Here is a 23,222-nt window from a genome sequence, read left to right as displayed (position 1 = left end):
GGGGAAAAAGGGAGTTCTCAGGAAATAAACACCCAGGTGGTCTAGCCCATTCCCCTCAGTCCACCCCAGGCCCAATGCACACCTGTGAGGCAAAGAGAACTTTGATGGTGTATCGCCCAGCAGCAGGAGGCACATATTTGACTGTAAACGTGTCGTTGGCATTGTGAATAATATCAAAATCCACATCTTCCTCATCGTCACTTAACACCCGGGCATCACACTTAATGCCAACACTGACATCACCTGGAACAGACTGGCTTATTAGTACAAGTTAGCAAGAAACAGCATGCCCTAGGCAATCACTTCCAGCTTGGGCTAACACCCCCAAAGAGCAACAGAGAAGTTTCCAGTAAGAAACCTAAGAAAGGGAAGCTGATTTTGGAAAAGGGGTAAAGATATTTGCAGATACTACCCAAAACCAAAACATGATTGCATTCGGTGAGTAACTGCCTATGCAGACGGACTACTTTCCAGGTTAATGTTCATTGCCCTCCAAGCCTTATGGAAAGAACTTTCTTCCCTAAGGAGCAATCACCACTGTAGTGGGTGCGGTCTGCTCTTACCTTCCCCAGCCTCTGTGCAGTCCACTGTGAAGTGAGTGGGCTCATTTGCCTTCAGACCACTTCTCTCCACACCTGGCCCAAACACTTTGACCTTCTGGGGATGGCTACCCTGCCCAATGTTGACCTAGAAAAAACACGGAGAAAGTTTGAGCATCCATCCCACCAAACAATACATTGATTCCCTTGGAGAAGGAATCAGGCCATCCCATCTTTCAGTGCCCAGCGAAGATGGGTCTGTTCTACATATAAGCCACAGAGCTCAAGCCTGGAGCACAACTGGGCTTTTTTCTATAACCAGGATTTGCCTCACAACTTACCCTGTAGGGGCTGTGTGGGATGTTCACACCTCCCCAGACCACAGCAATGGTGTGCTTGATGGCCTTCACCGGCATGTATGAGCAGACATATGTGCCATCCATCCGGCTTTTCATTTGGATATCGATAGGTTGGCCTTCCCCATCCTGCAAAAGAGCCAGAGCTAGGAACAGAGATGGTCTCATGCTGTCTCCTATAACAGAGCCAGCATAGCCTTCCAGCACAGCCAAGGCAAAACTTCAAGGAGCAACCATGACATACATGTCAGATGCTCACAATACAATAGCAAATAACAAAATATTATATGTTCATTATATTGCCAAGATCAGCCTTAAGCTCCTGGCTTGACTGATCCTCATAACTCAACCTCCCAAGTACTGGGACTATGGATACATCTATCCCTTGCTACATTTATTTGTTTTTAAACTATTAAGAGTACTTCCCTCCCACTCACCCTACAAAAAAAGCAGTGTCTACTCAATGTGCTGGTTCTGGGGTTTCAACTTGACCTGGTCTGAGCACTATCCCTGAGCTTTTTGCTCAATGCTAGTGTTCTGTCACCTGAGCCACAGCCCCACTATTTGGCATTTTGGTGGTTAATTGCAGATAAGAATCTCATGGACCTTCCTGCTAGGGTTGGTTTAAAAGGTGATCTTCATATCTCAGCCTCCTGAGTATCTAGGACTACAGGCATGAGTCACTAGTATACTGGCTTCTTAATTTCAAGTCCTTTTGCTAGTTTCAATTAAAACAGATAAACGGATTCTGGAATTTGTTTACAAACTTCCCATCAGAGCCAAAGTAGATACAAAACCCAAAGAAAGAGCTTACAGGGTAATGTGAAAGAACCAGCCTTCTTTCCACAGTATACAAATTACAAAGATCATGAAAAACACCTTTTTAATCCTCATATAATCCCTGAGATATTATTATTCCCAATGCATGAACAAACAAAAACAAAAGTCAAGATGCACTGAGGACTGGGAATGTGGCTTAGTGGTAGAGTGCTCACCCAGCATGCATGAACGCATAAACAGAAAAGGCCAGAAGTAACACTGTGGCTCAAGTGGTAGAGTACTAGACTTGATCAAAACAAGCTCAGGGACAGTGCCTAGGCCCTGAGTTCAAGAAAAAAAAGGAAAAAAAAAAAAAAAAAAGATGCACTGAGCATTGTGCTGCTATTACAGATACAGTCTTACAGTCTGCCAGTTATGTGCTTGAGTGGTCCCCAGAAACTTACCTGAGCAAATATCTTTAAGGGGGCTTTTCCAGCATCCTTAGGGTCCACAGTGAACTCAGCTAGGTTATTGACGATGCACCCAGTCTTCTCCAAACCTGGTCCATATGCTTGAACCTGGAACAAAAGGCCAAAAAGGACTATCTTTCTAATAATGGCTGTCTTTCTGAGACCAGCCCACTAAGCCTGATCACCAAGCAATGAGGCAGGGAGGCGGGCACCGGCAGGGACAGGCATGACAAAATGCCTCCTATTTAATTTTATGGTGTACATGTAATAAGATGGCTATGGGAAGTGAAATGCAAAAGCAGGCTGTAACTTTAAAATAATAGTATTGCTAATTTCTCATGAAGAAGAAAAGCTATAAAACCTGGCCTTAACCAATCCAAGCTCTCTGCCTTACTCTGAATTAATAGAAAGAACTTCTAGTAACTGGGTCAGGGAGCTCCAGCCATGCCCAGTTTCAATACACATAACCTTTACCACAGACAACATTCCAAATGTTTGCAGTCCCCAAGAAGCAAATGAGCAGCAGTGGCCAAAGAAGCATCACTACCAGTGTGAACTGATGCCAGCCTGTGGAACAGCTGCCCAAGTGGGCCAACAGAAGTAAACATGGGTGCAGGATTCACCTGCTGTCTGTCAGCTTGCTAATAAGGACTTGGAAAGAAGCCCTTGGAAACACTGTTCCAACTTAAGAGAAGCAAGACTGGAGGAAAACCATTTTTATCTATGGAATATTTTGAAATACTCCAGAAAGTAGCAAGACTGAAATCTGTAAGGAAACAATGATTCTGGAGCCCCTACACAGACCGTGCACTTTACTAAAGAACTTGACCTTGGATTGTCCCGGAAGCTCTAAGAAGTAGATATTATCACACACACACACACACACACACACACATTTTATAGAGGAAAAGACCAAATGGTAGAGAGGAGCATGACTTAGCCAACATTATAAAAGTACTAAGAATACTAATAAGACTCAAATTCAGGCCCAATTCCTTTCAAAAACCCAGACAGTTCCTTTCTGTCATTCCCAACATGATTGGTTGTGTCTTCAGGCATGGAGATGAGGATGGGGGGGGGGGGGGGGGAGGAGAGAAGAGGTGACAGAAACAGGACAAGTTGCTCACCAGATCTGGGTTGTAGTCTCCTGAGGCAGGGTGGATGAAGGCCATAAATGGGCTGTCCTTAATGTCTTCATCATCACACATGATGTGAACTGCATATTCTCCTGGCTCCTTGGGCCAGTACTTGACATCACATGATCCATCATTCTGGTCATCGTATTCGATCTTTGCCTGGGAAGGGCCTTCAATGGCAAAACCTGGGTGACAGTAGAAGGGCCTCTGTGGTTACAATGGTGGGAAGCATCTACTCCACATTGCCACCAATTTGTGCCTTCAGCCTCCTAGGAGCCAAATACTGGCCACAAGATTGAAATGTACTAAGTCTTCACAAGAAATAGAAGGGTTAGATACTTTAGGATTTTATATTAGCTAAGAAGAAGCAAGAAGAGATGGAGAATAGATGAGCAAATCTCTCAGCCGTTTGTCAATATGTGTCAAAAATCTTAAGCCAATATCCAAACCCTGTCATCCCCATCTCCCTACTCAACTCCTTTCTGGCCTTTTACCTAAAGAACTAAGGATACACACTCACTGTGGTTCATATATCAAAACCTTGGAGAGCCAAAGAATAGACACTGTCACACAATGGAATTCCACAAAACCTCAGAAAATGGATGCATAAAGATATGAATACTTCCCCCACGGTATATGTAGCAAATTAACATTTGTACATGCATGTACATGCAAAAACCTGGGAAGGCTATAAAATACTACCTTTGACCTGGAAGATATACCAAGATGACTAATATTTCTAGTAGAAAAAATTAAAGGCTAAATCTGGCTCCCTGCCTAATTTTGTAAATAAAGTTTTACAGGACTATGGCCATTCCGTTTGTGTGCCTATTCTTTAATGGCTGTTTCCAACTTACAATAGAGTTACATAATTGTGACAGAGACCAGATGGTCTTTGAAAACATCTGCTATCTGACCCTTTATAGAAACAGTTTGGTGCCACATGCCTATTATGCCAGTACTTGGGAGGATGATGTGATAGGAACATCATGAGACCATGAGTTCCAGGCTGTACTGCCCTTAGACTGGGCTACCTAGCATAGATTTTGAGAGAGAGAAGGTGGCAAGAGGGAGTGAATGAGGGAGGAAAGAAAGGAGGAGGGGAGGAAGGAAGGAAGGAAGGAAGGAAGGAAGGAAGGAAGGAAGGAAGGAAGGAAGGAAGGAAGGAAACTATCAGAGGTATATCTGAAATATATTCAGTTATGCTTCCAAGAACATATCTACTTCACAAATGATAAATTTCTGCAAAATTCATTCTTTGAAACTAAGTGCCCACCTAAGTGTTCTAAGTACTGCTTAGGCATAACAAAAGGCATGTAACCTCACTGGTAGATTAATGGCTGCTAGAGACAGAGGCTGTGGGCAAGATAGGAGGAGGAAAATGGGAACTACAATTCAACAGCAGCACCTAGAAAAGGTCTTGGGTGGTCAGGAGGCCAAGAAGCTAACAGTAGTGAGGCTGGGTAAGGCCCTAACACCCAGCCACTCTCCAGACCCAGATCATCACCCTCAGCCCTCAAGAAGCTTCTGGTCAGTTGCCTCCACTTACCTAGAGATCCCACTTCAGAGCCAATAGACTCCACCACAAAGTCTGCTGACCGCCCAACAACCCCGCCATGGAGACCAGGTCCCCAAGCTCGAACTTTCTGCATGCCTGCTTCAGGGCCAACTTGAACTTCAAAGGGGCTAGAAAGAAGGGAACAGAAGAAGCCTCAACGAAGAGCAAAGATGGGGGTAACTACAGCAGGAAACCATTAACATACATTCATTCTACCTGCCTGATCCTTGCAGTGGGGATCGCCCGCTCTGGGCAAGCCTTTCCTCCTCATTTCCTCCTTCCTTCTGAAGCCATTGTTATGTCAACAATATCATGCAGTGTGGCTGCTTCAGGAGCAGCAGGGCACTGGGCGGACACTCAAGGCCCTTGTCAGGGACCTTTCATCCAACACAGCCCTCTGGACAGTGAACCCTAGAGGTAAGAAAGCCCATACTTCTCTATGCCTATCTATGCTCTAACCCCAAAACTAGTTTGAATAGGTTTTGCCTCCTATGTGAACAAATGTGTTTTTAATTTTGATACTGGGAGATTTAAAGTATGTGTGCTTGGATACTGAGAACCTTATATAGTAACTCCTTGTGCTCAGGTTTGCTTCCTAAAGTTTCAGTGACATTGAGTCATACGTGATCCAAAATATACATCAACAGAAGCTCAAGACAGCCCAGAAATCCATCATGATGCCTATACCGCAATTCACCTCACCCCGCCACACAGGCCAACCAGAGCACATCTCATCTCCAAAGGCAAGAACAGTACAATAAGATACCTTCAGAAGTTCTGCATTCATCTACTTTTTATTACAGCAGGCTGTGATCATTGCTCAGTTCTGTTATTATTGTTGTGAAGTTGTTATTGTGCCTATTTTACCAATTAAACTTTCTCATAGGTGTGCGTATCTGGGGAAAAACTGCATATAGAGCATCTGGAACTGTCTATAGTTTTGATACGTACTTGCCTTAGAATGGATAGGCGGGAACAATGAACAATGCCCAACTATTTCTCAAGGCAAACATGTATTTATAAATGCATTCAGAGTTTAAAGTTGCCTCAGAGGCTAGAAACACATGAGTGTAGAGAGGATTCATCTCTAAGGCCACAGGTAAAGCTGCCAGCAGTGCCCCTTGGTCCCTGACAGGGTTTTATGTAGACGGGCTTAATGCAAAGCATAGCAGATTGGTGCTTTTCTGAACAGAGGCTTTCATTGAAAAGGAGAGCCTGCATTTATAGAAGGGTGGACAGACATACAGTCCATTTGCTCTCTATTAGCTCCTTCTGGCTGCTCTTGCCTCCTACCAGGCCCAAACCACCAGCATTTGATTTAAAGGAAGGCAACTGAAACCACAGCAACTTACTGCTGCTTTTGAGAACAGGCCAAATAGCTATGTGCTGCTCTGAAGAAGCAAAAAAAAAAAAAAAAGCAAAGCTTTCAACAAAGCAGATCTCTCTCCTTCCAGCAGCCAGTGAGGCCACGCCTCCAGAGAAGCCCCATTCCTAGCCCAATATACTCACCTCTTGGGAATGTGGTGTCCTCCCCATGTGATGGCAATGCTGTATTTGCCTGGGGTACTGGGGTAATATTCAAATGCGTAGACCCCATCCAGAAAGCCTTTCTGCTTCACCAGCTCCTCCAGGCCTTCTGTGAGAAGGAAACAGACAATGTTTCTACCAAAATCCTAGGTATACAAAAACCAGGAAAGCAACAACAGAAAGGCAATGAGGCCCACAACATAAATCCACAGAGGAAAACTAACAGAAGCTACCTCAGACTATTGGACCTGCCCAAAGCTAGTAAGGTGAGAAGACTCCAAAGCTAAGAAGCAGACCTAGCGCTGCTTCAAAGCGTGAGAAATGGCTTTAAGAGACAGTCTTGGCTATGAGAAGTCTTGGAGCAGCTGCCTAAAGATAAATCTAATCACATCTCACGATTTCCTAACAATTGTAGCCCATCCTCCTCAGCCCCTAAAACTCAGGAGGGAAAGAGGGAAGGAGGAAAGCTTTGTGAGTATTTTGGCACAAGTGTCTGCTAAGTAAGGCTCGACGACAAAAGCAAGAAAGCTCTGTGTGCTATCTATGAGAAGGCGGTTTTTCATGGCTATATCACAAGCTTCAGACCCAGCCATCAGGCAGGAACTTGTTTTATGTCAAGCCCTGAGGTTTGGCCAGGAAAACTGTTGAGTCAAGCAAGTCTCCAAGGTCAGGAAAATATGCCTCCTTGGCTCTTGTTGCAACAAGCCGGGTGCAAGGGCAGCCCTAAAGAGACTTGACTCCCGGTCTGGGCAGTCTAGAACCTTGGTTTTCCTCTGGGTGTGTCCCAAAGCTTGTTCTGAGACCAAATCATTGTTTTCCAGAGCTCAGAACCAGCCCACCCATATCTGATGGCAATACAAAAGGCGAGAGCTGCCCTGACACTGTGCAAACAACCATGGAACTAAAACTACCAAAAGCTGCTACCTCTGCAAACTAGCAACATTGAATGGCTTCTCTGCTCTAGAGGAAAATCTGAGGATAGAAAAGATGCTTGTCCCCATGTCCACAAGAATGGGCTACTGAAGCCAGGAGCCAGTGGCTCCTGCTTGTAACTCTACTCATAAGACTGAGATCTGGGGATAGAGGTTCAAAGTCGGCCTGGGCAGTAAAGTCCATAAGACTCTTACCTCCAATTAACCAAGCTCCAAGCAGAGCTGTGTGACCAGACTTCAGCAGGGGAAAAAAGGGGGGGAAAAAAGCCTAAGGAAAGGAGGGAGGGAGGGAGGGAGGGAGGGGGGGAGGGAGGGAGGGAGGGAGGGAGGGAGGGAGGGAAGGATTGCGAGATGTCATCTCCACTCCCCATAAATGGCATTTACCTACAAAGAAAACTTCATCTTAGGGATCATAGAATGAATTCCAGCTCAGAAGGCTGCGGGCTCTCTGACGTTGGGGCAAGAATCTTCTGCTCTGGGCCTACATCTCCTCAAGTAACAAAATGGCCGCTTCAGTTTGGGGGCCACTTCTAACAGCAGCATTTTACCCAACTCCTCTACATCATTCATTGCTCTTCTACTCCCAGAGGCCTTCATATAATGAAAGGATATCAAGCCACCATTGTTCTCACTCACATCCAAGGCAGGCATTACTAATCAACCACTGTTCCCAGACAACCTCAACTCTTACTCATAGCTTTCTGGGATAAATGAATCATGACTGACCATGGGGTGAAATCCATGTTGTGGCTGAAAAGTTCACAGAAATCACATGAGATGGGGAAAGAAAGGATCACTTACTAGGACCCTTCACAGTGACGCCGATCTCCCCGCTTCCAGCAGCTTTGGTGTCCACCTTGAAGTCCGCAGTCTCCCGGATACGAATGCCTTTGGGCTGCAGGCCTCTGCCACTGGCCCGGCAGGCATTTGGACTGCAAGCTGCAAGCAGAGTTTTAACATCAGTTCAGCCTTTCATTCTTTACCCAGTGACAAGAAAGGAAAGGTAACTTACAGCTACCCACCAGGAGAAGGTTTGCTTTACAGAGAGGATGCAGAGAGTCCAGGGGTCCAACTTGAGGAAACACAGAAGCTAGTAAAGACCGATACAACATAACTTTGTCCAGCCACACCGCAGAAGAGCTAGGCAAAAATTACTTTGGCAATGAGACCAGGAGAGCAAAGCAAATCCACACTGCCCCTGGTACTGGCATGTATCCTTTCATTTGTGTGGGGGAGGAAGACCAATGGCTGGATGCTATTCAAACCTGACTGCCATACTCAAGGGCCCAGTAATTGGTGAGACCAAACTGCCTCAAGTCTACTTGGAAAATGTAGTGCTTGAAAATGGCTGTGTGGGTTCCAAGCCTGGGATTCAGCCATTGCTAGAGGTCTAAACATTGCTGCCATCCATGTGAACAAGCAAAACAAAAAGGGCCTCAAAAGCAAGCTGGAGCAAGGCAAATCAGGCTTGTGGTGCTGGCTTTGTCAAGACCCTTGGAATCTGGGAAGCTGAAAAAGCAGACATCAGCAGTAAATGCCACTCCTGACTTCGTTTCTGTGTCTCATTTAAAAAGCTAAAGTTTTTGTCAGGCACTGATGATCACACCTGTAATCCTAGCTACTCAAAAGGCTGAGAGCTAAGGATCAAGGTTCAAAGCCAGCCCAGGCAAGAAAGTCCATGAAGCTCTTATCTCCAATGACTCATTAATAAGCTGGAAGGGAGGTATAGCTCAAGTGGTAGAGTGTTAGCCTTGAGCAAATAGCTAAAAGACAGTGCCCAGGCCTTGAGTCTCAAGTCCCCAGTACCAGCACCCATTCAGACACATACACATACACATACACATACCACATACACATACACACACAGTTTTAAGTGTAAAAGTTAAGGACTAAAGTGGCTTTTGAGAGGTACACAAAGCTCTCTTCAGAGGGTAAGAAAAGACATCTTTGTTTCTTTGTGCCCCAGCAATTTTGTCCAGCACAGGAAACTTTCTCATCAGTTGGAAATGGAAAAGGAATGGGCAAAATTTCTAGTTGTTTAAGAGGTAGCTTTTTCTGTGCAAATGTCATCCTGCATATTTGACAGCTCCCTAGACACTTGGGAGCAATCACATACACTAGAAGACAAGGCTCTGCTGCTACTGGAAAGGAAGGAAGTTCTTTATCTGGCTCCTCTTCTCTACAATGCTTTCTGCAGGCTTCGTGGCAACAACCACTTCACCCTTGGAGTTAGAGGTAACTTTAGGTAGTTCCTGAGTGAATGTAAGTTTAAGGTGGCACTTTATGACAAGTGACATTCGTTTTCCATTGTGACACAGAGCTAAGGCTTCTTTTAACATAAAATCAATAAAGCAGGAAGTAGTAAATCAAGAGCAAAGGGATGCTAATTAAATACTGCACAGTCTAAATGACGGTTAGACAGGATAAATATTCCAGAAATGCGAAAGGCAGTTCGTGAATGAGAACAGATTGGGAAGCACTAGTAGAAATAGGAAAGCTATTCCAAATTCTTTCTTACATGAAAGAATTTTGCTTATTATAGATATGTCAGGAGTTTCTTCTTGTTTTTTCTTTGTCAAAGGGAGAAAAGTTGGTCTCAGCAAAAATAAGTCATAACAGGATGACAGGACTTCCTCAGAACATTTGAATGTGTCTTCACACACACACACACACACACACACACTCACACTCACACACACTCATGGAAAGGCTGAACTTGGCCAATAGTTTCAACATCAAAAGGGTAGCCACCCAGTTCACATAAACACTCAGTGGAACTTAAGAGTTTAGAAGAAACTGCCAGATCCTTGGCCATCTTGCAAAATCTTAGATATGTCTGAATGTAATTAGAGAGCAGATTTGGGGTCTGCCCACACAAGTTGTAAAAGCACCTGCAAAGGAATTCCTGAAGTCACCAACAGCACAGGCTCAGCTACTAGTCACAAACAACACAAAGAACCAGCAAAGACACCCCATCCCACCAGCCCTTACCAAGCAAGAGCCTCTGGCCTAGCTCGTAACTAGGAAGCCAACAGCTTTGGGATCCAGGCTGGCCCAGAGGCAGGATTCAGAAGAGGAAGCCAGGTCTGCAGATGCAGATGTGGATAGAACAGGGAAAGGCAAGCACTGGTTAGAAAAGGCAGCATAGTTGGAAAACAAATAAACAGAGAGGAACAAAGTCAGAAGGCAAGTATAATATTAGATACTGTGCATGTTCCTTGTTATAGAGGGACTTTGGCAGAATAGTTAAGGACATGGTCAACAGAGATTGTAGTTCCTCTCTTACAGATGCTTCACAGCACCAATACCTTATATTATCCAAGGCTCTGTGTCTTTACTTATGTACTGTGAATAGGAATAGCATCTGCAGGACATGGGCTGTGAAACGGATACTGTCTAAGTGCCCAGAAGCCAGTAAAAACCAGCTTTGGTCACATATGACAATTCCCTGTTTGTGTATGGGAAGCATCTGATCCATCAAATGAGTTAAATACAAGGTAACACACTTAGGACCCTGTGTGGCCCTTGGAAGACATAGATCAACTATCATTTATCCAAAGCGCTTGGGACAAAAGTGTTTCAAATTTCAGATTTTCTTTTTAACATTGGCAGGGACTTTACTGGTTGAGTATCCCTACTTTGAAAGTCCGATGTTTGAATCTGAAACAGTTTGAACATCACACCAAATGCCCAAAATTCTTGGATTCTGAAAGTAGGATTCAAATGTTTAGATTAGGAATGTCCTACTTGTGCTATAGATTTAATCTAAAATGTCCCTCAGAAGCCCATGTCTCCATTTTTTTTTTTTTGGGTTGGTCGTGGGGCTTGAACTCTGGGCCTGGGCACTGTCCCTCAGCTCTTCAGCTGAAGGCAAGCACTCTACCACTTGAGCCACAGCGCCACTTCTGGTTTTCTGGTGGTTTATTAAGTTTCATGGACTTTCCTGCCCCAGCTGGCTTTGAACTGTGATCCTCAGATCTCAGCCTCCTGAGTAGCCAGGATTACAGGCATGAGCCACTGGTCCCCCGCTTCCATTTCTTTCTAGAAGATGTCAGAACCTTTAAGAGGTGGAGCCTAATAGAAATAAGTTAGGTCACTGGGGGCATGGCCCTGTGGGGGATTATGTGATACCAGCTCCTTCCTGGGTCTTTGCTTACCAGCTGTTATGATACAATTAGCTCCAGCAGCACACACTCCTACCAAGATGTACTGTGCTGCCACAGTACGTGTGGCCCACAGGAAATGGAACCAACAGACTATAAAGGGTGAAACCTCTGAAACTATGAGACACAAACACCTTTTCTTCTATTAATCTGATTACCTCAGGAATTTTGTCACAGTGAGGAACACTGACAAAACACAGCAAATTATTACTATCAATATCTTGAGAACAAAGTAGATCACTTCCTCCTCCAGGGGTAGTAGCAAGAAGGGGATAGGAGCAAGCAAGGTATTGGGCCTTGACCATGTTCATGGCCCCAGTGCCCAATCACACAGTGAATCTCCACTCCAGAAGTAGATGCACTTCGCCACCTGGCACTACTCACCTTCTCCAACCTGCACAATAAAAGGACTCTTGGGAATATTGTCCCCAGCAAAGGAGACGTTGATCACGTGGGGGCCAGGCTGCATTGGTTTGTACACACACCGATACACCTGGTTGCCTTTGTCTTCCATGAGCACCTCCACGGTGTTCTTGCCTTGGGGATCTTCAACCTCAACAGCGATGTCACCCACACCAGCTCCTGAGAAGGAACAAGTGTTCCATTAGCTCAGGAGCCCCTCTCAGACAAACCTTCAAGTTCCTAAGGAGCTCAGGCCAAGAAGAAAGGCACATTACCGGCTGTGTAGATGTCAAAGTAGGTGGGTTTATTGGCGATGTTCCCTGCAACTTCCAAGCCTGGGCCTTTTGCAATGACTTTACTGGCATCTCCCTGGGCCTTGTCAACATTCACTTCAAATGGGCTCTTGGAGATGTGCTGTCCTGCAAAGAGCACTATGACCTGCAGGGGACAGATAGGAGAATGTGATGTCCTCTCCAAGCCTAGCAAGACTATTAACAAGTAGTCCCATGTTTGACGATATTCTTTTCCACATGTCTCAGGATGGTCCAAGGGGCTGCAACCAGATGCCCTGGAATCAACTCACATTGCTATATGGCTATGCATGGGATGTCATCAGACCTCGAGCAAACTAACTGCCCATGTCAGGTACACTGAGCTTTTCTAGAAGGAAATGTGTAACCTCTTGTCCTTGAGCTTCCAGACATGAGGTCCATATTAAAATGCACAGGCCCAAGAGTTCAAGCACAAAGTGCTTTCCCAGGGACAAAGATGGGTTTGAGACAAAATTACACCGATTTCTGTCTAAAACTCGAATCCCAGTTCTCACCCTGGAATTTCTCACGAGAACTGTGTTGGGATTCATGTGAACCTATATTGGCAGGAATGAATTTATTATGTCACAAATACTTCTTCTTCCAAATTCATGGTGCTCCAAGAATATAAGAAGCAGCTGAGGCCAGAGTTCCAGGTGAGTTTATAAGAGCCTGAGGTAGTAAACAGAGTGAGTCTGTCTGTCTGCCTGTCTGTCTGCCTGAGCATGGTATAGCCTTTCTGTGCTAGACAGGACTCTTCTAGTGAGAGGTGTCCAGGATCATCCTCTCCTGCAGGCCTCGGTACTCTTCACTCCTGCCTGGACACCATCTCAAACACATGATGTAGTAGACATCAAGGGGCTGAGGCTTAGATCACTGCCATGTCCCTACATGCTAGGGGAACTGTTTCCCTCCATTAGAGTCAGCCAGGCTCCTGTGTCCTTAGGCTCCAGGTTGCTGAGCCCTGCAGGCTATCTCACAGGGAAAGACGTAAAGAAGCAGGAAGACAGAGACCACAGCTTAGTCCTGGCAGCAAGCGACACCCCGGCCTTGTAGTTGTAATGCTGGGTGCTCACACAAAGTTAGAAAAATCAAATGAGCAAGGCACCAGTGGCTCACGCTTTTCATGTTAGCTACTCAGGAGGCTGAGATCTAAGGATTGTAGTTCAAAGCCAGCCCAAGCAAGCAGTCTGTGAGACTTTTATCTACAATGGTTAAGCCAGAAATAGAGATGTGTTTAAGTGATAAGTGCCAGCCTTAAACATAAAAGCTAAGAGGAAATGTCCAGGCACTGAGTTCAAGCCCCACGACTGGCATAAATAAAACAAATAGAATGATATTACAAATAAGTTCCCATTGGAATTTAAGCAGTGAATATGGGTTAGCTCATGTCTAGAGCTTGATTTACCAGGATTTCAAACTTTCTCAAAGAGCATCAGAAATTAATTTTTAAGCAACCACAAGGGGAGCCAGGGGCCAGTGGCTCACGCCTATAATCCTAGCTACTCAGGAGGCTGAGATCTGAGAATTGTGGTTCAAAGCCAGCCTGGGTAGGAAAGTCCATGAGACTCTTATCTCCAATAAACCACTAGAAAACCAGAAGTGGTGCTGTGGCTCAAGCGGTAGAGTGCTCACCTTGAGCTGAAGAGCGCAGCTGAAGAGTTCAAGCCCTAGGATTAGCCAAAAAAAAAAAAAAAAAACCCCACAAGGGTAGCTCAGTAGTAGAGCATTTTCTAGCACGTGAGAGACCCATCTGGGGTTTTCTCTCTGGGACCACAACCACTCCCCCCAAGACTATTCATTCTTCTTCCCAAGATCTCTTTCTTCTTATGTTTCTCTGAACAAGTCCCAGGAACATCCAAGACATGGCCAGGAGCCAGGACACCTCATCTTACCTTGTGAAGCCCTGTGACCTTGGGCAGGTATTCAACAGAGTATGTCTTGTTCTTGTCACTGTCAGGGGTCACCTGTGCCTAGGAGAGAAGATAGAAACAGTAGATGCTAGGTGTGAGTGAGCAGCAGGCAATGACAACCAAGGTCCTGTCACCAGCTGCCAGGTCAGAACCCTGGTGTTCTGGCTACTTTCTGTTCCTCACTCCCTCAGAGGATACCAGCACAGCAGCAGCTACACAACCACACAGCCAAGCCAGGACTCTCACTGTCTCCAAACTGTCACTCTCTAGATGAGAGAGAACCTTAAACTTTTACAGGCACCAAGTTGTTAAAAAAGCCTGTGAAATACCAGACTCAGTGTTAGCGACCAAAAGGAAAATAATAAGCAAGCCGAACATAAGCCCTGCTCTAGAAGGGAAAACAGACAATTAATTAGGAAACTTGGTGTTTCAGAACTTGCTTACATGCTAGGAATAAAATATGGCCTTACGAAAGTAAGTGGACAGAGAGAATAGCATATGCAAAGACCCTGAAGATAGACTCAATGATTGTTGTAAGAAGAGAGGGCAATAAACACCACAGTCTCACACTTCAACTAGTAAGACCTTTACTCAATCCAAAAATCATCTTATTAAACATTATTGCACTGGGAATCAATGTAGATTAGATACAAGGCACAGTTGTTGGGCAAATTAACCACCAAAAGCCTCAGTATCCTTTCTGGTAAAGAATATTTTGGCTGAGCTATAAGGGAAGAAACAGAGGCACAGTCTCTGAGAGGAGAGCAGCACCTTGCACATACCTCTTCCTTATTCCCTTCGGGGTCTTCAATGAACACCATCACATCTCCCTGCCCAGCACTGATGGTGTCCACAGTGAACTTGGCTGGCTGCTTTACCATGTTTCCAGTGGGCTCAATCCCTGTCGTGAGTATACATAGCACACTGTCAGCTGGGCCCGCCCTGGCATAAACCACCACCTGCTGTGTCTCCTTCAGGGAACCCAGGGATGGAAAGTGGCCCTGTAGATCTCTTGTGAAACACAAGGACAAACTACCAGGGCAGGGTAATCAAACAAGTCCAGAGGTTTAAATTTTGTTGGGTGTGTGTGTATGCGCACGCCAGGCTTGAGGCTTGAACTCAAAGCTTAGGAGCTGTTTCTTTTGTGCTCAAGACTAGCACTATATCCCCTGAACCACAACTCCATTTCTGGCTTTTGTTGTTGTTGTTGTTGTTGTTGCAGGGGTGAGGGGTGGTAGTTAATTTGAAATATGAGTCCTTCAAGCCATCATCCTCAGATCTCAGCCTCCTGAGTAGCTAGGATAACAAGTGTGAGCCACTGGCACCCAGCTTTGTGTGCTTTAAGCAGTATCAGTTCTGAAATATTCAGAGAAATGCAGATAATAATGGTGAACAACATGGTTGGCAATTAGCAAGCAAAGACAGCCTGGGTGGAGGCAGGAGCTGGGAAAGAAGATAGTGTATTTTTTCATTAAACATTCTTCTGCATGGCATTCTCATTTTACAATGATCATTTCTTCCATTAGACTGTTACATTGTAAGATAACTGGGCAAATCCACCTCAGGTAGAGTCACATGTCGGTGTAAGAATTAATACCCTTTACTCAGTTGCTCCTATAGTAGCAGGGCAACAATACAGTACAAGATTCCACTCAGGATCGTGGTTCAAAGCCAGCCTGGGTAGGAAAAGTCCATGAGACTCTTATCTCCAATAAACCACCAGAAAACTGGAGGTGGTGCTGTGGTTCAAGTGGTAGAGCACTTGCCTTGAGCTGACGAGCTGAGGGACAGCACCCAAGCCCTGAGTTCAAGCCCCACAACAGACCAGAAAAAGAAGATTCCACTCTGCCAAGGTGCTTGTGAGACAAGGACTTACTATGATACAGATCCTCCAGGCTGCCCTTTTGGATCCCCACTCACCCCCCTCCTACCCCACTCAACTCTTGTCTTGACATACACTAATCACATCTGTTCTCCACTTCTGTCATTTTGCCATCTCTCAAGAATGTTACAGAAATGAGGGCTGAGAAAATGGCTTAGTGAGAGAGTGCTTGCCTAACATGCATGAAGCCCTTGGTTCAATTCCTCACTACCACATAAACAGAAAAACCTAGAAGTGGCACTGTGGCTCAAGTGGTAGAGTGCTAGCCTTGAGCAAAAGTAGCTCAGGAACAGTGCCCAGGCCCTGAGTTCAAGGCCCAGGACTTGCAAAAAAAAAAAAAAAAAGTTACAGAAATGAAATCAGACACATTTCAACCCTCTGGGAACAGCCGTTTCCACCAAGAATGCTCTGTAGAATGATCCAGACTAGTTCTTTAACACTGAGTAATATTCCAGAGTGTGGAATTGTTTAATCATTTGCCTACTAAAGGACATCTGGGTTGTTTCCGGGTATCAGAGACTTGTAACTCACATAGAGGCTTTGTGAGAATGTAAATGTGAGATAATAATTCCTGAAACCCATCTCATCTGCTGCTGATTCTACAAACAGCAGCTAATACTCTTGCAAGTTCCTCAATAGGAAGGGTTCGAGGGATAACCCACGTCCTGATAGACTGCTACACTCTTGGATTTGTGAGTGACAGCATGTTTTGTTCTAACAAGGCAACTTTCCAAAGGCTTCAGAAAGCCTTGGGGCTGGGAACCAGAAAGACAAGCTTCATACCTGTCACCCCAGCTACTTGGGAGGTAGAAAACAGTCCAAAGCTAGCTTGAACAAAAATGCAAAACTCCCTATGAAAAATAAAGTGGACCATAGCTCAGGTGTAGAGTACCTGCCTAGCAAGTAGGAGGTGCAGAGTTCAATCCCCAGTCCCTGCTCTGAATCAGAGAATAAGTCAGTGTAGGGAAAAGTCTGGTGCAAGGAGAAAAGTACTGAGGATGGAAGTAAAGGAAGAAATTGCTTTTCTTTAGTTGTGACTGAGAATAAAAGGACAAGTGGTTTTTCCTATATAATCAGATCTCATGTTTCTGGAATAAATGCCAAAGAGTTTACTTGCTTGGTCACATGGAAGGTGCGTGTTTTGATTTTTGTTGTTTTGTTTTAAAGAAACAGCCCATGCCAGCCACCAGTGGCTCACGCCTATAATCCTAGCTACTCAGAAGGCTGAGATCTGAGGATGAAGGTTCAAGGCCAGACCAGGCAAGAAAGTCCATGACACTCTTCTCTCCAATATACCACTCGCCTTGAGCTGAAGAGCTGAGGGGCAGCACCTAGGCCCAGAGGTCAAGCCCCACAACTGGAGGAAAAAAAAAGTCCAACCGAGATGCCAATGGCTCATACCTATAATCCTAAACTACTCAGAAGGCCAAGATCTGAGGATCATGGTTTGAAGCCAGCCCAGGCAGGAAAGTCCATGGGACTCTTTTCTCCAATTAATCACAGAAAAAGCTGAAAGTGGTCCTGTGGCTCAAGTAGTAGAGTGCTAGCTTTGAACAAAAGGAACTCAGGGAAAGCATCCAGAGTTCAAGCCCCAGGAGAGGGGGTAATTGTGGGGGGCACAGCCCCGGCCTGGAACTGATGGCTTACACCTGTAATCCTAACTACTCAGGAAGCTGAGATCTAAGGATGTAGGCTTGAAGCCAGGCCAGGCAGGAAAGTTTGTGGAATTCTTATCTCCAATTAACTACAAGAAAACTGAAAGTGAAGCTGTGGCTCAAAGCAGTAGTGCTAAGCTTGAACAAAAAAAGAGCTCAGACCCTGAGTTCAAGAGAAAGAAAGAAAGAAAGAAAGAAAGAAAGAAAGGAAGAAAGAAAGAAAGAAAGAAAGAAAGAAGAAAAGAAAGAAAGAAAGGGAAGGAAGAAAGGGAAGGAAGGAAGGAAGGAAGGAAGGAAGGAAGGAAGGAAGGAAGGAAGGAAGGAAAAGGAAAGGGGGGGTAGGGGGGAGAAAGAGCCCAGCAGCATACCAGTGCATATATCCGGCTGCAATGTCAGAGTTGGCTGGGGGCTGGGGGGAGGGGGTGAGGGAAGGGGAGGGGGGGTTGTCTAGCCACTGTCCCTGAGCTCCTTTTGCATAAGGCTAGCACTCTACCATTTGAGCCACAGTACTACTTTTGGCTTTTTCTGTGATTTAATTGGAGATCAGAGGCTCACAGACTTTCTTATCCAGGCTGGTGTTGAACTGTGATCCTCCTGACTAGCTAGGATTACAGGCATGAGCCACTGGCACCTGGCTGACCCTCAGCTTCTTTTGCTCAAGGCTAATGCTCTACCACTTGAGCCACAGTGTCAGTTCCAGTTAGTATATTGGAGATAAGATTCCTACAGCATCTCCTGCCCAGGTTGGCTTTGAACCTTGATCTTCAGATCTCAGTCTCCTGAGTAGCTAGGATTACAGGTGTAAACTACCAGTACCCAGCTGAGACAATTAGTTAAAACTTTGAAAGTTTTTATTCTGATGATCTAACCTATCAATTGTTGCTTTTGTGGACTGTGCTTCTGGGATCAATCTAAAGAGATCTGCTGTTAAAATCTCCCAGCACTGGGGGCTGGAAAGATGGCTTGCCTTGCATGCCTGAGGCCCTGGGTTCGATTCCTCAGCACCACATAGCAAAAAGAAAAAAGCCAGAAGTGGCACTGTGGCTCAAGTGGTAGAGCACTAGCCTTGAGCTGAAGAGCTGAGGGATAGCGCCCTGGCCCAGAGTTCATGCCCCACGACTGGACCCAAAAAAAAAAATCTCCCAGCATTGGGCTGGGAAGGTGGCTCAGTGGTAGAGTGCTTGCTTTGCATGCATGAGTCCCTGGGTTTTATTCCTCAGCGCCGTATAAGCAGAAAAAGCTGGAAATGGCACTAGTGGTAGAGTGCTAGCCTTGAGCTGAAGAGCTCAAGTTCAGCCCCCCCCTCCACTCCACCCCTCCCCACACACACACAAAGCTCCTAGCATTATGCTATACAGGATCAGCGATAGCAGCCATGTCTGCTTTGACCCAGTCTTGGGAGAACACATTTACATTTTCCTGATTGTGACCACATCAGCTGTGGGTTTTTTGTGGCAGCGACTCTATACTAAATTGAGGAAGTTCCCTCCTTTCCTCTTTGCTTAGTTCTTATCATAGACAGCTATTGAAATTTGTCAGTTGCTTTTTCAGCATCAACACAAAATCATATAATTTTCCTTTATTATAATATGGCAGATTCTATTGGCAGATTTTCTAATAGTGACCCAGCTTGGCATCACTGGAAGACTCTGATTGGTTGTGATGTGTAATTCACTTCACATATTACTAATTGGATGCTCCTGGACTTTACATTGTCTTCCTGGATATTACATCTGTATACTCAGAGACACCGCTCTCCCCTCTTTTGCTGTGATCCTTGGTTTTGTTATGAATTTCTCATTTGCTCTTCATACTTTCTATAAAATTGGCTTTAATTCTTCTCTAAATGTTTGGCAGAATCCTCCAGTGAAACCATCTGAGCTTTTCCATTTCAAGAGCTTAAAAGTTTTAACAAATTAAACCTCCCCGAGTGCTTACGGTATTATTCAAGTTATCTACTTCATTCTGATTAAATCTGGAAGTTTGTAATTTTTGAGGAAAGTAACTGCAGTCAGTTTGTTTACCGTGGTCTTTCTTCCTGTTATCCCAAGATCTCTTTTGTTTTCTATCTGTTCCAAGAATTTCTGTTAAAAGGCCATTTTCAGGGAATGAGGGAGCAAAGAAGAAAAGAGCAGCACTAAGACTCTGGCCTCTGCTTGCTAGGCAGGTGCTCTGCTATTTGAGGCCATGTGTCTGACATTTTTTTTCTTTTTTGTGAGGAAGAACATGGACAGAACTTTCAATATTTTCATTCTTTTTTTTTTTTTTTGGGGGGGGGGTCTGGTCGTGGGGCCTGAACTCTGGGCCTGGGCACTGTCCCTCAGCTCTTCAGCTCAAGGCTAGTGCTCTACCACTTGAGCCACAGCGCCACCTCCGGCTTTTTTTCTCTTTGCTTATGTGGTGCTGAGGAATCGAACCCAGGGCCTCAGGCATGCAAGGCAAGCGCTCTACCACTGAGCCACTTTCCCAGCCCCAACTTTCAATATTTTCACAAGCATGGGCTCACATTTTTGCCCAGGTCAGCCTCATACTATAATCCTCCTACCTATAACCTCCAACAGAGCAGGGAGGAGAGTTATGCATCACCAGCATATTGATGGAGATAGCATGTCCAAAACTTTTTGCCCAGGCTGGTCTTTTTTTTTTTTTTTTTTTTTTTTTTTTTTTTTTTTTTTTTGTCGGTCGTGGGGCTTGAACTCTGGGCCTGGGCATTGTCCCTCAGCTCTTCAGCTCAAGGCGAGAGCTCTACCACTTGAGCTACAGCGCCACTTCCGCCAGGCTGGTCTTGATTCATGATTCTCTTGCCTCCTGTCCTGAATAGCTGGGATTGTAGATATGAACCAACATCCCCAGGCCTTTGAAGATAAAACTACAGGTGACAATTTTTTTTTTTTGTTTTCCTTTATCTGAAAATGTAGTAATTTTCTCTTCTTCCTAGAGGGTATTTTCCTGGGATTCAGGATTCTAGGATGCCAATGCTTTTCTTTCAGCACTTGAAAAACTGTTGTCCTATTTACTTCCCTCCATCCTGCATGGTTTGCATAAGAAATCCATTGTCCTGTTTTCCCCATTGGGTAAGTTATTGGTTCTTTCTTACTGCTTTTAAGTTTGTATGATCTATAGTGTTTTTGAAGTTTATTTGTGTGTGTGTCTGTGTGTCTGTGTGTGTGTATGCGAGCGCGCACGCACGTGCGTGCTCGTATTACTGGTGGTGGAGTTATTTACCTTGCTGAGACTTCTCTTGGCTTCTTGACTCTATAAGATTACGTCTTTTCAAAATTTAGGAACTCTTCAATCAAGTATTATTTCTTCAAGTAGTTCTGTTTTCTTAGTTTGTTTGTTTTTCACCACCTTCTATTTGTTCTCCTTCAGGAACTTCTCTAATGTAAGTATTAGGTGCTTTGTTCTAGTCTTCCCAAGTCCCTAGAGGCTCTGCTCAAGTTTCTCAGTCTACTTTCTCTCAGACTGCGAATGTCTGCTGTTTTGGTTCACCAATTCTTTGCCCCAACCTCTCATCCTGCTCTTAAGTACATCCTATGAGTTTTTCTTTCAGTTATTACATTTCTCAGTACTGAAATGTCCAAACTAGCTATTCTATTTCCATGCTGGGGTTGTTCTTTTTTTTTTTTTTTCCATTTGTTTGAAGAATGCTTGTGGTTGCTCACTGAAGTTTTTGTAAACTCCTGACATTGCTGTCCATGAGGGAGGAAGCCCAGGATCCCAGGTCAACCTTTACTGACATTTGAGGTGAGAGGGCACTTCATTTCTGGTGGGCAGGGGTTCCAGCCTCCCACCATACCTCCATTAGTGGCTGGGAGGGGTGAGAGAGGGGTCCCTCCTTAGTCCTCCTATGCTGACATTATCACTTCCTTACCAACACACTAAGTCCAAGTCCAGGCTCTCCATGAGCATTTGCAGGTGAACATGGGGGGAGGGGTTGTTCCTGTGGTATTTGGTTGGAGTAGAATATTACCTAAAAGTATTCTTTCAGGCTTCCTAGGCTGTCTTTCCTGACCTTTTGGGTGGGGACAATAGGCTTTTTTCTGGGACTTTTTGTGTCTATGTTCGTTAACTAGATGGCCATCTTCAGCCCTAAATCTGGTATATTCAAGGCAAAAGACACCCAGGCATTCATGTCTGTCTATCCTTGGACCCACGTCCTTAGCTAGTCTGCCTTGTTGGTCTTTTCTTTTTCAATTCTACTTGTACTTAACTTACATACATGCCCATTCTACCCAGAAGCAGTATCTCAAGTGTTACTGTGTATGTGTACGCGTGTGTATACACACACTGCTAATGAGGCATGAACTCAGGGTCTTGAGCACTTACTTTTTTTTTTTGGGGGGGGGGGGGCAAGGAAGTCAGTCATGGGGCTTGAACTCAGGACCTAGATGCTATGCCTGACATTTTGTGCTCAAGCTAGCACTCCACCATTTGAGCCACAGTTCCATTTCTCACCTTTTGGTGGTTAACTGGAAATAAGTTTCACAGACTTTCCTGCCCAGGCTGGCTTTGAACTGTGATCCTCAGATCTCAGCCTCCTGAGAAGCAAGGATTACAGGCATGAACCCTGTGTACCTGTCACCTGCCTGTACAACTATCAACTTCCAGCTAGTGTTCTCACCAGCACGCGTGGACACGCCCCTCCTGTGTCATTCAAACCCCAGACCTCACATACATCATCTATAATTCACTATCTTTAAAAGATGTTCTTCAATACAAATTATCACATTTAAAATATAATAATAATGTCTTCATATCTCCAGTCAGCATTCAAGTTTCCAATTACACATGAGTTTTCCTAAAAGTCAGTTTGGAACAGGATCCAAACAAGGCTCACATAGATTCCTCAATGTCTTACATTTCATTCAATTTTTTTAATGTTGCTCTATTTCTTTCCCTATCTTCTTCACTGTTAAAGACAGTGGATTATGTGTTAGTATAAATAGCCCACACTGTTAAGGAAGAAATGCCAGGTGGAAAAAACACACAATTTGAAATCATTTCATCCCAGGAAAAAGACTAGAAAGAAATGACTCCAATGTTGAAGGAAAAAAAAAAAAAAAAGATAGAGACTGGCAACTGTAAAGTGGACTTTGCCTTCTACTTTTAATTTTCTCTTGTGCTTTGAGTCATTTAACAAATAGATTTAAACATGTGCCTGCAATACTGACAAACACCCACACTTATGACTCAGAAACAACTTACTCTACAGCTTGTCAAAGGCTGGGCGGGACCTGGGTCTCCTGGCTAACCATGGTTGTTTAGGAGGCTGAACCACATGCCCACACTGTAACTGTAGAGCTGAGCTTTGCTGGCCAGGCAGAGAGACAGCAACTCCCTTTCATTATTCACACTGAAGGGGCATAAGGTTGGCTATGCAGTAAATGCTTCATATAGAACATAGGTTTTGAAAATTGCTTCTACTTAAGTCATGCATGGATACTTTCAACCAACCTACCCCCACGAGGAAGCCCACCACAAAGACCTCTGTGTGGAAGTAGATTCTCCTTACCCAGCCCTCTCTCCTTCACCCCACTCAGACCAGGTAAGTCAGGGCTCTGTGAATGGATCTGTAAGTACAAACTGACAGGCCACAGGAATCTATCCAACATACAG

The 23,222-nt window shown here is 44.8% G+C and overlaps 1 protein-coding gene across 5 annotated transcripts in view; it reads right to left on the bottom strand.

Moving 5' to 3' along the window:
• The window catches only part of Flnb (filamin B), a 154,857-nt gene that overhangs the window by 63,086 nt on the left and 68,549 nt on the right, over positions 1–23,222 (bottom strand). For all 5 annotated transcript variants that reach the window (XM_070018781.1, XM_070018785.1, XM_070018782.1 and 2 more), the window contains exons 5-16: positions 14,849–14,967; positions 14,049–14,126; positions 12,118–12,280; positions 11,825–12,022; positions 8,079–8,216; positions 6,328–6,454; positions 4,810–4,946; positions 3,252–3,445; positions 2,119–2,232; positions 881–1,024; positions 564–687; positions 83–243 (exon numbers count right to left, since the gene is read on the bottom strand). In XM_070018781.1, the coding sequence (XP_069874882.1) occupies positions 83–243; positions 564–687; positions 881–1,024; positions 2,119–2,232; positions 3,252–3,445; positions 4,810–4,946; positions 6,328–6,454; positions 8,079–8,216; positions 11,825–12,022; positions 12,118–12,280; positions 14,049–14,126; positions 14,849–14,967 (1,697 nt within the window). The remainder of the gene's footprint in view (positions 1–82; positions 244–563; positions 688–880; positions 1,025–2,118; positions 2,233–3,251; positions 3,446–4,809; positions 4,947–6,327; positions 6,455–8,078; positions 8,217–11,824; positions 12,023–12,117; positions 12,281–14,048; positions 14,127–14,848; positions 14,968–23,222) is intronic.

This window comes from Dipodomys merriami, unplaced genomic scaffold (assembly GCF_024711535.1).
Source record: "Dipodomys merriami isolate MVZ:Mamm:240054 unplaced genomic scaffold, mDipMer1.0.p SCAF_13, whole genome shotgun sequence".
Classification (NCBI taxonomy): Eukaryota; Metazoa; Chordata; class Mammalia; order Rodentia; family Heteromyidae; genus Dipodomys; species Dipodomys merriami.
Note: the sequence above shows the minus strand (reverse complement) of the source record. Positions and strands in the feature narration are given on the sequence as shown.